The following is a 14,057-nucleotide window of genomic DNA, read 5'->3' as shown; positions in this document are numbered from 1 at the left end:
AAAAAAAATTAGTTTTTCCATGTTTGCACGGAATACAACCCTGTAGCCTATTCTAAAGTTTTAATTAACTAGAGACCAGAAAAAATAGACGCTGTGCTGAGCAGCCCATACAAGCAACAGGGGCCTAGAGAGAATGAACGCAGATACACAGTGTTACTAATAGCGTTGCGTAGTGATCATATGCCTGCACATATTTGATGGCATAGAACCCACAAAAGCGCTACCTTAAACGTACTATTCAAATAACCAGACTTTCCTGTTATATGACTTGGGATGCTTAGCATTTATTAACTGCAGCAAGACTGGCATGACATAGTGATTGACTTTAGGACTTGACCCCTCTCTATAAAGAGATCTGTGAACATAAACAAGGGCAAAAACGTGTGGCAGACAAAGGTGTAATATGAATACTAAACGTTTACCGAAATCCACTAAACCAACCGCCTAGAGCAACTGGTCAAAAAGATAATTTAGTAGAACAGTTCTTCTCTCCTTCGAACTCAAAAGTGGGAATGTGCGATGAGACAGGCAAATCTCCAAAGATTTGCCTTGCAACAAAAAAATATGGGCTCTTTGGAAGAGAGTACGCCTGTGCCAAATACACTTCTTTCCACATTAGCGTCCAAACAGGACATTGCAGACATTATACGCTCCTGTATAAGGGAGGAAATAGCAGAAATTAAACAAGACCTGCACACCATCGGCAACAGGGTGGAAGCACTAGAGGAATTTACAGTTCATTTGCAAGATGAGATTAATACTGTCCAAGATTCTACCATGCACCATACGACCATGATGGCAGAACTTTATGATAAAATCGAAGATCTTGAAAACCGGAGTCTCAGAAAGAACCTCAGAATACGAGGCATACCAGAAACCGTGCTCCCCAAAGATCTACCAATATATCTGCCATCTCTTTTTGCTCACATCAGGAACACTTTGCCAACTACAGATATCCCATGGGATAGAGCCCATAGGGCACTTAGGCCAAAGCCACCTGACACAGCACCCCCAAGGGACATTATAATGAAGTTTAAAGAGTTTATGGAGAAAGAAGAAATTTTAAACCTCTCACGTAAAAACCAACTAGTGAAATTTAGGGGTGTAGTACTCCTTCTCTGTAATGTCCGTTGTGACAAATCTTGAAAGAATTGAAGAGAATTGGCTCCCCTAACATCCCTATTGCGTCAAAAAAAAATCTCTATAGGTGGGGATTTCCCTTTCATCTTTATGTTTTGCACGGCAACAGGAAATTGTCTTGTAGAACTACAGCAGATATTAGTGATTTTTGCGCAACACTGGAAATAGAGCCACCGAACATGCCGGATACAGAAGAGCCTAAAGAACCGCCTAAGAAGAAAACAGCACAGGAGGACCCTAAAAGATGGCAACGGGTGGCTTCCAAACCTAGAGGCCAATTAAATGCTAGGATTCCCCACTCTCCATTAAGAGACACAGCCTAGACCTTTGGACTGCCATGTAGAATCACTATGATAAGTGACAAGTACAGCTGTAATGGCCAGGTGAGAAGGAACTGTGTTTGGGTAATGTACTGTTACAGATAATTATATTATGAAGGAAAAATATCTTCAGAGTTATTTCTATGTCATTGTTGAGTGTTTTTGAGTTAGACAGAATTTAGCACTGTAAATTGATTTGGCAACTTATGTCAGAAATAGAATGTAGCACAGGTTACTTTTTACAGGATTGGTTTTATCTGTTGAAGCTAAAGTATGAGACATGCTAAGATTCTTCACTCTCCATTAAGAGACGCAGCCTAGACCATTAGATTGTCATGTAGATTTACTATAATAAGTGACAAGTACAGCTGTAATGGCGAGACGAGAAGGAACTGTGTCTGGGAAATATACTGTTATAGACAATTATATTGTGAAGGAAAAATGATTTCAGAGCTATTTCAATATTGTTGTTGGGTGTCTCGGGATTAGACAGAATTTAGCACTGTTAGCTGGTTTGGCAACATGTCAGAAATAGAATGCAGTACAGGTTATTTGTTACATGATTGGTTTTCTCTGTTAAATGTAAGGTATGAGACAAATAGGCAACAGTTAGACCTAGACATAAAAGCATGTAATGGAGCTGATTAGCACCTTCTCTTTATAACTTAACGTCTTATGACACTAAGATTATTACAATACATACTGCTAGGGTATAATTTATACTATGCATCTAAATCCTGTTTATTGTTTATTTTGTTATTGTTATGTATTTGGTACACAGGTTCAGAGGTATACGCAGAGCATATTACTTATACACAGAAAACATTCGGGGAGGTGGGGGGGGGGTGTTCCAATGTGATACTGACAACAAAAAATGGCATCTAACAATAAAGTTATTACTTTGATAAGTCTGAACTCACCACAGAAACGCTCCATAGCGTTTCAAGATCTTCGTAGGAAAAAGGGAGATATCCTTTTCCTACAAGAGACTAACTTTTTAAAATCTAAAGAGCCTAAATATCTAGGACATCACTACACACAACATTTTCACAGCTCATTTGATCATAAGCAAACTCATCAGTAGACATATATCCTTTACTCACATCCAAACGCACACGGATACAGAAGGCAGATTTCTGTGTGTGTTTGGTTTACTGTATGGCACTCCGGTAACTTTGGTCAATTTATATGTCCCAAATATGAAACAGCTTCCCTTTTTTAAAAAGTACTTTGCCCACATTTTAGATCACACAAAAGGCACACTCTACATAGGGGGGGACTTCAATATACCCATCCAACCGAATTTAGATACCACTAACCCCAAACCCTCCACGCCCAGGAGCACAGTTAAGCAGTTATGGAAATTAATGCGTGATCAGACATTGTTTAACATCTGGAGGTTTAAACATCCTACACAAAAAAACTATACTTTTTTTTCTTCCCCACATCGCTCTTGTAGCAGGATTGACTATTGATTAACTAATCAAAAAGGCCTGACTAATGTTGTGTCTTCCAGGTTTTCACACACTGTATGGTCAGACCACTCTGCCGTACTCACACATCTCAGCTGGCCATCGGCACCAAAAAGCACTTTCCTCTGGAAGCTGGAGGAGAGTTTATTGAATTCTCCTGAATTTAAGATTAAGATAGAAAAACTTCTTCCAGACTACTTTCAGTTTAATTCTCTCCCTGAAACAGAACCTTTTGTGGTTTGGGAAGCACATAAGTGCTTTATTAGAGGTGAATTCATTAAACGGCAGGCATATATAAGAAAGAAGGCACGTTTACAATACCAGCAATCAACAGAATTATTGTCCAAACTGGAATATACACACAAATTAAACCCTCTGGATTCTCCCATCCTTGCTGAATTGGAGAAGGGTAGGGAATCGGTTCATGACCAATTAAGAAAAGAAGCCAACATATTAGCATTAAAAACCAAGCAAAATTTTTATTTTGAAAACAATAAAGCAGGAAAATTTTTAGCACGCGCCTTCAAACTTATGGATAGATTTAGAGTTTTGCAGCCAAAGGGGTGCGTTAGCTACGCGTGTTTTTTTTCCCCCGCACCTTTTAAATAACGCTGGTATTGAGAGTTCTCTGAAGGTCTGCGTTAGGCTCCAAAAAGGGAGCGTAGAGGCATATTTACCGCCACTTCAACTCTCAATACCAGCGTTGCTTACGGTAGCGGCTAGCTGGAAAAACGTGCTCGTGCACGATATCCCCATAGGAAACAATGAGGCAGTTTGGGCTGAAAAAAAACCTAACACCTGCAAAAAAGCAGCGTTCAGCTCCTAACGCAGCCCCATTGTTTCCTATGGGGAAACACTTCCTACGTCTGCACCTAACACTCTAACATGTACCCCGAGTCTAAACACCCCTAACCTTACACTTATTAACCTCTAATCTGCCGCCCCCGCTATCGCTGACACCTGCATTATATTATTAACCCCTAATCTGCCGCTCCTTACACCGCCGCAACCTACATTATACCTATGTATATGAAAGAGGAAAAAGGAATGCAGAGTCTTCAAAGTGGATGTAATTAAGTTTTTATTAGGAGCAGGCTTATCGTCAGACACAGGTAAGCTCCTATCTTACGCGTTTCGCGCATGAGCACATGCGCTTCATCAGAGATAATATATATACCTATGTACCCCTAATCTGCTGTCCCTAACATCGCCAACCCCTATATTATATTTATTAACCCCTAATCTGCTGCCCCCAACGTCGCCACTATCTTACCTACACTTATTAACCCCTAATCTGCCAACTGGACCTCGCCGCCACTATAATAAATATATTAACCCCTAAACCGCCGCACTCCCGCCTTGCAAACCCTATAATAAATATTATTAACCCCTAATCTGCCCTCCCTAACATCGCCGACACCTAACTTCAAGTATTAACCCCTAATCTGCCGACAGGACCTCACCGCTACTCTAATAAATGTATTAACCCCTAAAGCTAAGTCTAACCCTAACCCTAACACCCCCCTAAGTTAAATATAATTTTATTCTAACGAAATAAATTAACTCTTATTGAATAAAGTATTCTTATTTAAAGCTAAATACTTACCTTAAATTAAACCCTAATATAGCTACAATATAACGAATAATTATATTGTAGCTATTTTAGGATTTATATTTATTTTACAGGAAACTTTGTATTTATTTTAACTAGGTACAATAGCTATTAAATAGTTATTTACTATTTAATAGCTACCTAGTTAAAATAATTACAAAATTACCTGTAAAATAAATCCTAACCTAAATTACAATTAAACCTAACACTACACTATCAATAAATTAATTAAATCAATTACCTACAAGTACCTACAATTAAATAAACTAAACTAAATTACAAAAAGAACAAAACACTAAATTACATAAAATAAAAAAAGATTAAAAGAATTTTAAGCTAATTACACCTACTCTAAGCCCCCTAATAAAATAACAAAGCCCCCCAAAATAAAAAAATTCCCTACCCTAATCTAAATTAAAATAGTTAACAGCTCTATTACCTTACCAGCCCTTAAAAGGGCTTTTTGCGGGGCATGCCCCAAAGAAAACAGCTCTTTTGCCTGTAAAAAAACACACAATACCACTCCCTAACATTACAACCCACCACCCACATACCCCTACTCTAACCCAAACCCCCCTTAAATAAACCTAACACTACCCCCCTGAAGATCTCCCTACTTTGAGTCGTCTTCACTCAGCCGAGCACCGATGGACCAAAAGAAGACATCCGGAGCGGCAGAAGTCTTCATCCTATCCGGGCAGAAGAGGACATCCGGACCGGCAAACATCTTCATCCAAGCGGCATTTTCTATCTTCATCCATCCGACAAGAAGCGGCTCCATCTTCAAGACCTCCGGCGCGGAACATCCTCTTCTACCGACGACTACCGACGAATGAAGGTTCCTTTAAGTGACGTCATCCAAGATGGTATCCCTCGAATTCCAATTGGCTGATAAGATTCTATCAGCCAATCAGAATTAAGGTAGGAAAAATCTGATTGGCTGATTGAATCAGCCAATCAGATTCAAGTTCAATCGGATTGGCTAATCCAATCAGCCAATCAGATTGAGCTTGCATTCTATTGGCTGTTCCGATCTATTGGCATTCTATTGGCTGTTCCGATCTTTTGGTCCATCGGTGCCTGGCTGGGTGAACACGGCTCAAGGTAGGGAGATCTTCAGGGGGGTAGTGTTAGGTTTATTTAAGGGGGGTTTGGTATTGTGGTTTTTTTTTTACAGGCAAAAGAGCTGATTTCTTTGGGGCATGCCCCGCTAAAAGTCCTTTTAAGGGCTGGTAAGGTAATAGAGCTGTTAACTTTTTTAATTTAGATTAGGGTAGGGAATTTTTTTTATTTTGGGGGTCTTTGTTATTTTATTAGGGGGCTTAGAGTACGTGTAATTAGCTTAAAATTCTTTTAATCTTTTTTATTTTTTGTAATTTAGTGTTTGTTTGTTTTTTGTAATTTAGTTTAGTTTATTTAATTGTATGTAATTGTAGTTAATTTATTTAATTAATTTATTGATAGTGTAGTGTTAGGTTTAATTGTAACTTAGGTTAGGATTTATTTTACAGGTAATTTTGTAATTATTTTAACTAGGTAGCTATTAAATAGTAAATAACTATTTAATAGCTATTGTACCTAGTTAAAATAAATACAAAGTTGCCTGTAAAATAAATATAAATCCTAAAATAGCTACAATATAATTATTCGTTATATTGTAGCTATATTAGGGTTTATTTTACAGGTAAGTATTTAGCTTTAAATAGGAATACTTTATTTAATAAGAGTTAATTTATTTTGTTAGAATAAAATTATATTTAATTTAGGGGGGTGTTAGGGTTAGGGTTAGACTTAGCTTTAGGGGTTAATACATTTATTATAGTAGCGGCGAGGTCCGGTCAGCAGATTAGGGGTTAATACTTGAAGTTAGGTGGCGGCGATGTTAGGGAGGGCAGATTAGGGGTTAATACTATTTATTATAGGGTTTGCAAGGCGGGAGTGTGGCGGTTTAGGGGTTGATAACTTTATTAGAGTGGCAGCGAGGTTCGGTCAGCAGATTAGGGGTTAATAAGTGTAGGTAAGGTAGCGGCGACATTGGGGGGAGCAGATTAGGGGTTAATAAATATTATGTAGGTGTCGGCGATATTAGGGGCAGCATATTAGGGGTTCATAGGGATAATGTAGGTGGCTGCGATGTGCGGTCGGCAGATTAGGGGTTAAAATTTTGTATTATAGTGGCGGCGATGTGGGGGGGGCCTCGGTTTAGGGGTACATAGGTAGTTTATGGGTGTTAGTGTACTTTAGAGCACAGTAGTTAAGAGCTTTATGTACCGGCGTTAGCCCAGAAAGCTCTTAACTACTGACTTTTTTCAGCGGATGGAGTCTTGTCGGTAGAGGGTGTACCGCTCACTTCAGCCAAGACTCTAAATACCGGCATTAGGAAGATCCCATTGAAAAGATAGGATACGCAATTGGTGTAAGGGGATCTGCGGTATGGAAAAGTCGCGGCTTGGAAGTGAGCGTTAGACCCTTTCCTGGCTGACTCTAAATACCAGCGGGCGGTAAAAAGCAGCGTTAGGATCCCTTAACGCTGCTTTTGACGGCTAACGCCAAACTCTAAATCTAGGCGTAAGATTGTAAATTGGTGCAAGAATGTACAAAATAAAGAATGGGTAAAATTAGAACACGATTTATTCAATACAAAGAGCTTAGGGGCAATTTGCTGGACACGCAGTCAACACAGAAACATTTCAACACCTATTCCTACATTAATAAAAGACACTCTGACAACCTGGGATACCCTTACTAGGTCCCAGAATGGTATTTCTACAATCCCTTCGCCACTTACTCCCTTATTCCATAACAATGAATTTCCCTCTTACCAACAAATTTGGGCGGATGGATTATACAATATAACAACAGGTTTACCATGCCATTCTGTAATAGAGCATGGGACTATATCAACAAAGGCATCACTAGTGGATAGACATATTCCATATTTCCGTAGGTGGTTTGAATATCTCCAATTATCTCACTTTATTATGCACAATAGGGACAAACCCAACTTGGTCAGGAATCTTAATTCCTTTGAACTCTTATGTTGGTCTGCACATTCCACGAAAGATTCGTTATCAGCGATATGCAAAATATTGTTAGACTTACATTCCAAAAATCCCCCCCTCATATACTAAGATTTGGGAGTCCAAATTGGGCATGAGTGTCTCATTGGAGACTTGGAATACTATTTTCCAGCAAATGGGTAAGGCACCTTCAATGAGTATAATGGAGACAAATATGAAACTTTTAGGAAGATGGTATCTTCACCCAAGTAGACTGGCCAAAAATTATAAACAGTCTGACCCATTGTGCTGGAGAGCTTGCAAGCAGATTGGCACTTTATACCATATTTGGTGGGATTGCCCTATATTACAACCTTTCTGGCAAGACATACATAAAGAAATACAGAGTGTTCTTTCACACAAGATCCCTTATTATCCTTTAACCCTACTGTTTAATCGGCCACGTAAAATTAAAGGGACAGTCTAGGCCAAAATAAACTTTCATGATTCAGATAGAGCATGTCATTTTAAACAATTTTCCAATTTACTTTTATCACCAATTTTGCTTTGTTCTCTTGGTATTCTTAGTTGAAAGCTTAACCTAGGAGGTTCATATGCTAATTTCTTAGACCTTGAAGGCCACCTCTTTTCAGATTGCATTTTAACAGTTTTTCACCACTAGAGGGTGTTAGTTCACATATTTCATATAGATAACACTGTGCTCGTGATTGGCTAGACTGCAAGTCTGTCAAAAGAACTGAAAAAGGGGCAGTTTGCAGAGGCTTAGATACAAGATAATCACAGAGGTTAAAAGTATATTATTATAACTGTGTTGGTTATGCAAAACTGGGGAATGGGAAATAAAGGGATTATCTATCTTTTAAAACAATAAAAATTCTGGTGTAGACTGTCCCTTTAAATGTAAGTATAAATCCACTTTATTATATATCATGCTCAGCAGTGCTAAGCAACTGATCCCACGGCTCTGGAAAAAGCAGATAATTCCATCAAAGATGTGTTGGAGACAGAATGTAACATTTCTCCTAACTATGGAGAAATATCACTACTATAAAACTAATATAATAGACTTTTACTGTGCAATGACTCTTTATTGGGAAACATATATTCATTCAGCGGGCACACCCTCTACACCACTCGACATCATCAACACAAGAACACCTCATTAAGTAACAAGTAATAAGTTAGATAACATCCCTATAATGCTCTGAACTATCAGTATGCACCATGAACATGTAATATTGTTATTCTAGACATGTACCGAAGCTATGTTGCTTCTATTTTTGTTAATATGTTTTGATCTTGAAAAGAAAAAAAAAACAGAAAAACCTACAAGCTTCTTGGAACTGTCTTCCGTAAAAGACATAGAGACTAAGGTTTTCCTTGTAATTCCTCCATTATATTATATGACTGTTTCTTCAATGTCTTTGGAATGATATTATTGTATGATCTTAACTTTTATATCAATAAAGCTTGTTTAAAAAAAAAAAACGTGATAAGAGGCTGTATGTACTGGCTTAGAAACAGGCAGAAATTTAGAGGTTTAAATGTTATAAAGTATAGTAATATAACAATGTTGGTTGTGCAAAGCTGTAAATGGGTAGTAAAGGCATTATCTATCTTTTTAAACAATAACAATTTTGGTGCTGACTGTCCATTTAACTATAATTCAAGAACAATTGTCTAATCTTAATTGTAAAGCAAAAGATGGATTACTATATTTAAGATTGGAGAAATGAAAGCACTTCAGTACCTTGTCCTATCATTCCAACACTATGTTTTGTGCTCAAGATACATAAGAACTCAAAATCACACCCTGGTCGTCCAACAATAATAGACATAGGGGTCCTAATTAGAAAATAAATCAACTCGCTTTGAGCAAGATATCCTAGCTTTTCTTAAGAAGTAAGACAATTGGGCCTATTTATTAAAGGTCTTGCGGACCTGATCCGACAGTGCGGATCAGGTCCACAAGACCTCGCTGAATGCGGAGAGCAATACGCTCTCAGCATTTAACATTGCATAAGACATTTGATAACAGAAGTATATTGAAAAGTTGTTTAAAATTTTATTCTCAATGTGAATCTTGGAAGAAAAATGCTGGTTTCATGTCCCTTTAAGAAAAACTTCCCATCTTTAGAGTAGTTTTGAGAATCATTTAGTTGAAATGAGAGTGGTAACTTTAGGATATAAATCAATAAAGGGAACAAAAGAGCATTAGGTACCTTCATAGAAAATGTTTTGTACAAGAAGTAAATAAAGGAAAAATTAAGATTCATGACCACCGATAATAGTCAACAAGTTCTAGAGTAACTGGTCTATTATTAAAAGCATATTGAAAAAAAAAAAAACACACAGGCTCATCTTTCTACATGATGTAGAATCTTGAAAAACTGAGGCACACTTTCTTGCAATTACATCACAAAAGGGATAAAGTTGTCTGTTTTAGCCCCTGTGTTAAAGCTGTTTTTTCATTATTTGACACACTTTGCATTTACATTTCAATTTTTTTCTTTGGTGTACCTGCAAAAATCATATTTTTTCTTTCTCCACCAAACAAAACATTTAAGTAAATAACTTTAGTTTGCAGTGATAAAGTAATACAGGAATAAACCACAACCTAAACTAAACTTACAAATTAGAATCTCATTACTCAACAATCTTTTTTTTTTTTTTTTTTTAAGCATGCATTTAAAAAATGACCCACAGGCAAAAAACATTAAGATGAGACCACTGCCTGAAGGACTTTCCTACCAGAATTTTTTAAAGGTATGCAAATAAGACCAAGTAGCTGCTTTGCAAATTTGATCAACAGAGGCCTCATTCTTGAAAGCACAGGAAGTAGCCACAGACCTGGTAGAATGTGCTGTAATCCATTTAGGTGGAGACTGCCCCACCTGCAAGTAAGCTGTATGATAAAAAAAAGCTTCAACCAGGAAGCCAAAGAAACAGAAGAAGCTTCCTGATCTCACCTGGAACCTTTAGAGCAAACAAACTAAAAGTTCTTAAAGCAGCCTTATCCTGATGGAAAATAAGATAAAAAGTATCACAAAACAGAGCAGATAATTCAGATACTCTTCTAGCAGAAGAGATAACAAAACTTCCAAGAAAAAAGCTTAATATTCACTTTATACTTTGGGGCCGATTTATTAAAATGCGGGCAGACATGATCTGCTGTAGCGGATCATGTCCACCCGACATCGCTAAATGCCAACTGCATACGCTGTCGGCATTTATCATCACACAAGCATTCCTTGTGAAATGCTTTTGCAATGCCGCCCTCTGCAGATTTGCGGCCAATCGGGATGTCAATCATCCTGATCGTATCTGATCACGATGATTGCTGTCTGCCACCTTAGAGGTGGCTGATGAGTAAAGGAGCAGCGGTCTTAAGACCGCTGCTTCTTAACTTATGTTTCCAGTGCGCCTGAAGGCTGGCGCGGAAACAGCTGCATTCACAGCTACATAAATCTACCCCATAGGCTCAAATAAAGGAGACTGCAAAACCTTTAACACCAAGTTGAGATTCCAGGGGGTAGAAATTTTCTTGATCAGAGGCTAATCCATGCCAAAGCCTGAAAAAAATCATGAATTTCAGGAAAATAAGCATTCTTCCTATAAATAAAGCAGGAAGATCAGAAATTTAAGAGAACTGGCAGATAGCCCCTTACCCAAACCATCCTGTAAGAACTGCAAAAGTCTAGGCATTCAGGGAAAACATGTATCTATACACCAAGAAGTAAAAATCGTCCTTGTCACATAACTCTTCCTCGTCACAGGCTTACAAGACAGGGTCAAATTCTCAATAACAGAATCTGTGAAACCTCAGGAAGCCGAAATAAAAATAAAGCAGGAGACAAGTAGACTCCACACCCAAATCCTGGTTAGCACTCAACTGAGGAGGAGAGCATGCACACAACTATACTGAATATTAGGGTACTAGTGCGCCAAAACCCAACATGTGTGTACTAAAGCGCACACGTGTGCTGACCAGACATGCGCAGACCCAAAAGCTGAAGCGCAAAAAAAAAACTGCATATATACACACAAAAACCCTGATGTGAACCCTGACGTGCACAATCCTGAGGGCTTAAGCGTGCTATCCCTACACGTGCAGACTGGAAGGCCAACACAAGGTAAAAATTCAAACTAAATCATGAGTGGCAAAGAAACACACAAAATTTGTAAAAGGGGAATAACTGTTAGATAAAGATTCTGTTCCAAGGCTATATATAATATAAATATATAACTATAATTGCCCAAACAAGGCTATATAAATAAATAAAAATATGATACTTACAAACAGAAACTCCACTAGAAAAAAAAACAATAGAAAGCCAAACCAGTCCTGAAACATAGCAGAGGTTATAGGAGTATATTGTAGATCCATAAAAGGAGAAAAAAGACAGGCCACTGCAATCACTTTGGAAGGTTTGTTACAAGTCCCTGTGACTAACTATACCCAGTATACTTCCCTCTTACAAACACTGTACTCTGAGGAGAAAATAGGCCTTAATATAGACTGCCTATTTTTCCTTCAGAGAAAGCCACTCTCGAAGAATCATATTCACATCCTCATTCCTCACCTTCCTCCAGTGGAGGCAAAGACAAGACTGAGGTGCCAGTGAGGTTAGAGGCGTTTTATAGAGCTCTTGGGGTTTGGGAATGTTTGCCTCCTCTTAGTGGCAGGGAAGGCTAATTCCCAAGTGTCAGCATACTCTCACCACCTGTATGAAAAAAAAAGGAATTCCTTCATTCATATGAGGGATCTCATACCCTACTAACTATATCAGAGGGAGAGAATTGAGGACCTATAATAGCCCCATTCCCCATCATTAGAAATTACTTAGTGTCTAGAGGGGAAGTTATCAGCTGTATCCAAGGGTGACAAGTAGCCCCCTCTGGCTATTGTCCCTGTAGCACAAATACAGGAGGAGAAATGGCCTCAGATCCACCCTCCCCCTCAGAGGAAACACTATTTTAATTGCTGCTGCAGGTTATTATCATTTGTATAGTGATTCCCAGCATCTTACAGGGTTATGAAATGTGTTAAATGGAGGGGGTTGCTTGCCCCTGCTAGTGGTCTGGGGCTGAGATATGATTTTTTAAAGATTCATACCTCAACCACAATCTCAGTGCAGGCTCCTTTCCCTGCATTGGAAAGATGAATCCCAAGACAACAACATTTCTTCTGCACTCTAGAGGTTTAACTGAAAATATTATGGGTTTATCCATTGTGACATGCAACCATGTGGATAAAATAAAGCATTTTTAGTAATAGATAGCAAACAATATAAAATACTGTTAGAATATATGTAACCAAACTGCCTTCATCTTGTCTCTAGTTCTCCATCTTATATCTATTCAGCCATTCTGAACTAAAACTAACATTTATTATGCTATAAAAGTAAAAGGCCTATTTATCAAAGCGTCAACTGAAAATGCGCTTGAATTCCGCGTCGTAGTTGTTTGCGAGATTGATGCGCCGTAGTTATCAAAGCATCAAGATCGGAATAATTAGAATTTTGTGACATAACATACAATTCGCCAGTCCCAATCCGACACAGCGTACCTAGTTTTTCATTCCGCCACCCTTGAGGTCGCGGATGCTATAGAAGTCAATGGGAATCTGAAAACACTGAAATCTTATGTTCGATGTTGCGAGAGAGTGAAGCATATCACCTTATAAAACTCAATTTAAAACATTATTAAATATGTATACCCTTTTATAAATCAATCAATATTTTTTCTACACATTTAGTGCACTATATAGAGAAATAATTTTAAAAATTAAAAAAAAATATATATATATATTTATAACTGTTTTCACCATGTTTATTACTGTTGCATATAGGCTTTGAAAAAATGTTAGCAACACAAAAAAGTTATTAAATAGCATTCCCTTCCTGTAATTCACTGTTCCTCAAAAATATTTAACAAAGAATAGCAAGAGAATGAAAACAGTGTACAGAAATTAAAAATGTTTTAAAAAGAAAATGAAATTCACACAAAGGATAGCAAGAGGATGAAAACAGTGCACAGAAATTAAAAAGATTTTAAAAAGAAAATCAAATTCACACAAAGGATATCAAGAGAATGAAAACAGTGCACAGAAATTGTGTTATCAATTATTTATGCACAACACATGCGTATTTATATAGGGATGAAATCTGAACTCTGATTTTCTGTTTGTATGGCAGCATCGTGGAGGCTTAAAAGGTCAGCACTCATAATAGTTCTCAAAATCAATATTGTCACTGTTTTCATTCTGTTGCTATGCTTTTTTGGAAGTAGAATACCATTTTAAAGTTATTTATATGTATTTTGCTCAAGTTCATGGCACTGTTTTACTTTGCGCTTGCAAAATACATTGAAATTAATTTAAAATGGCATTATGAATGACATAAAGGATATAAAAAATTATTTCATATCATAATGTTCGACATTGCATTCTTTTTGTTACTTAGGTTTGCAAATGTTAATGCATCACATTGTT

At 37.6% G+C, this 14,057-nt stretch overlaps 1 protein-coding gene across 1 annotated transcript in view; it reads right to left on the bottom strand.

Moving 5' to 3' along the window:
* Nucleotides 1-284, bottom strand: part of SSC4D (scavenger receptor cysteine rich family member with 4 domains) — a 210,066-nt gene extending 209,782 nt beyond the window's left edge. Inside the window, exon 1 of the mRNA XM_053705411.1 lies at nt 236-284. Coding sequence (XP_053561386.1) covers nt 236-284 — 49 coding nt within the window. The remainder of the gene's footprint in view (nt 1-235) is intronic.
* Nucleotides 285-14,057: the final 13,773 nt, after the last annotated feature.

This window comes from Bombina bombina, chromosome 3, assembly GCF_027579735.1.
Source record: "Bombina bombina isolate aBomBom1 chromosome 3, aBomBom1.pri, whole genome shotgun sequence".
Lineage (NCBI taxonomy): Eukaryota > Metazoa > Chordata > Amphibia > Anura > Bombinatoridae > Bombina > Bombina bombina.
Note: the sequence above shows the minus strand (reverse complement) of the source record. Positions and strands in the feature narration are given on the sequence as shown.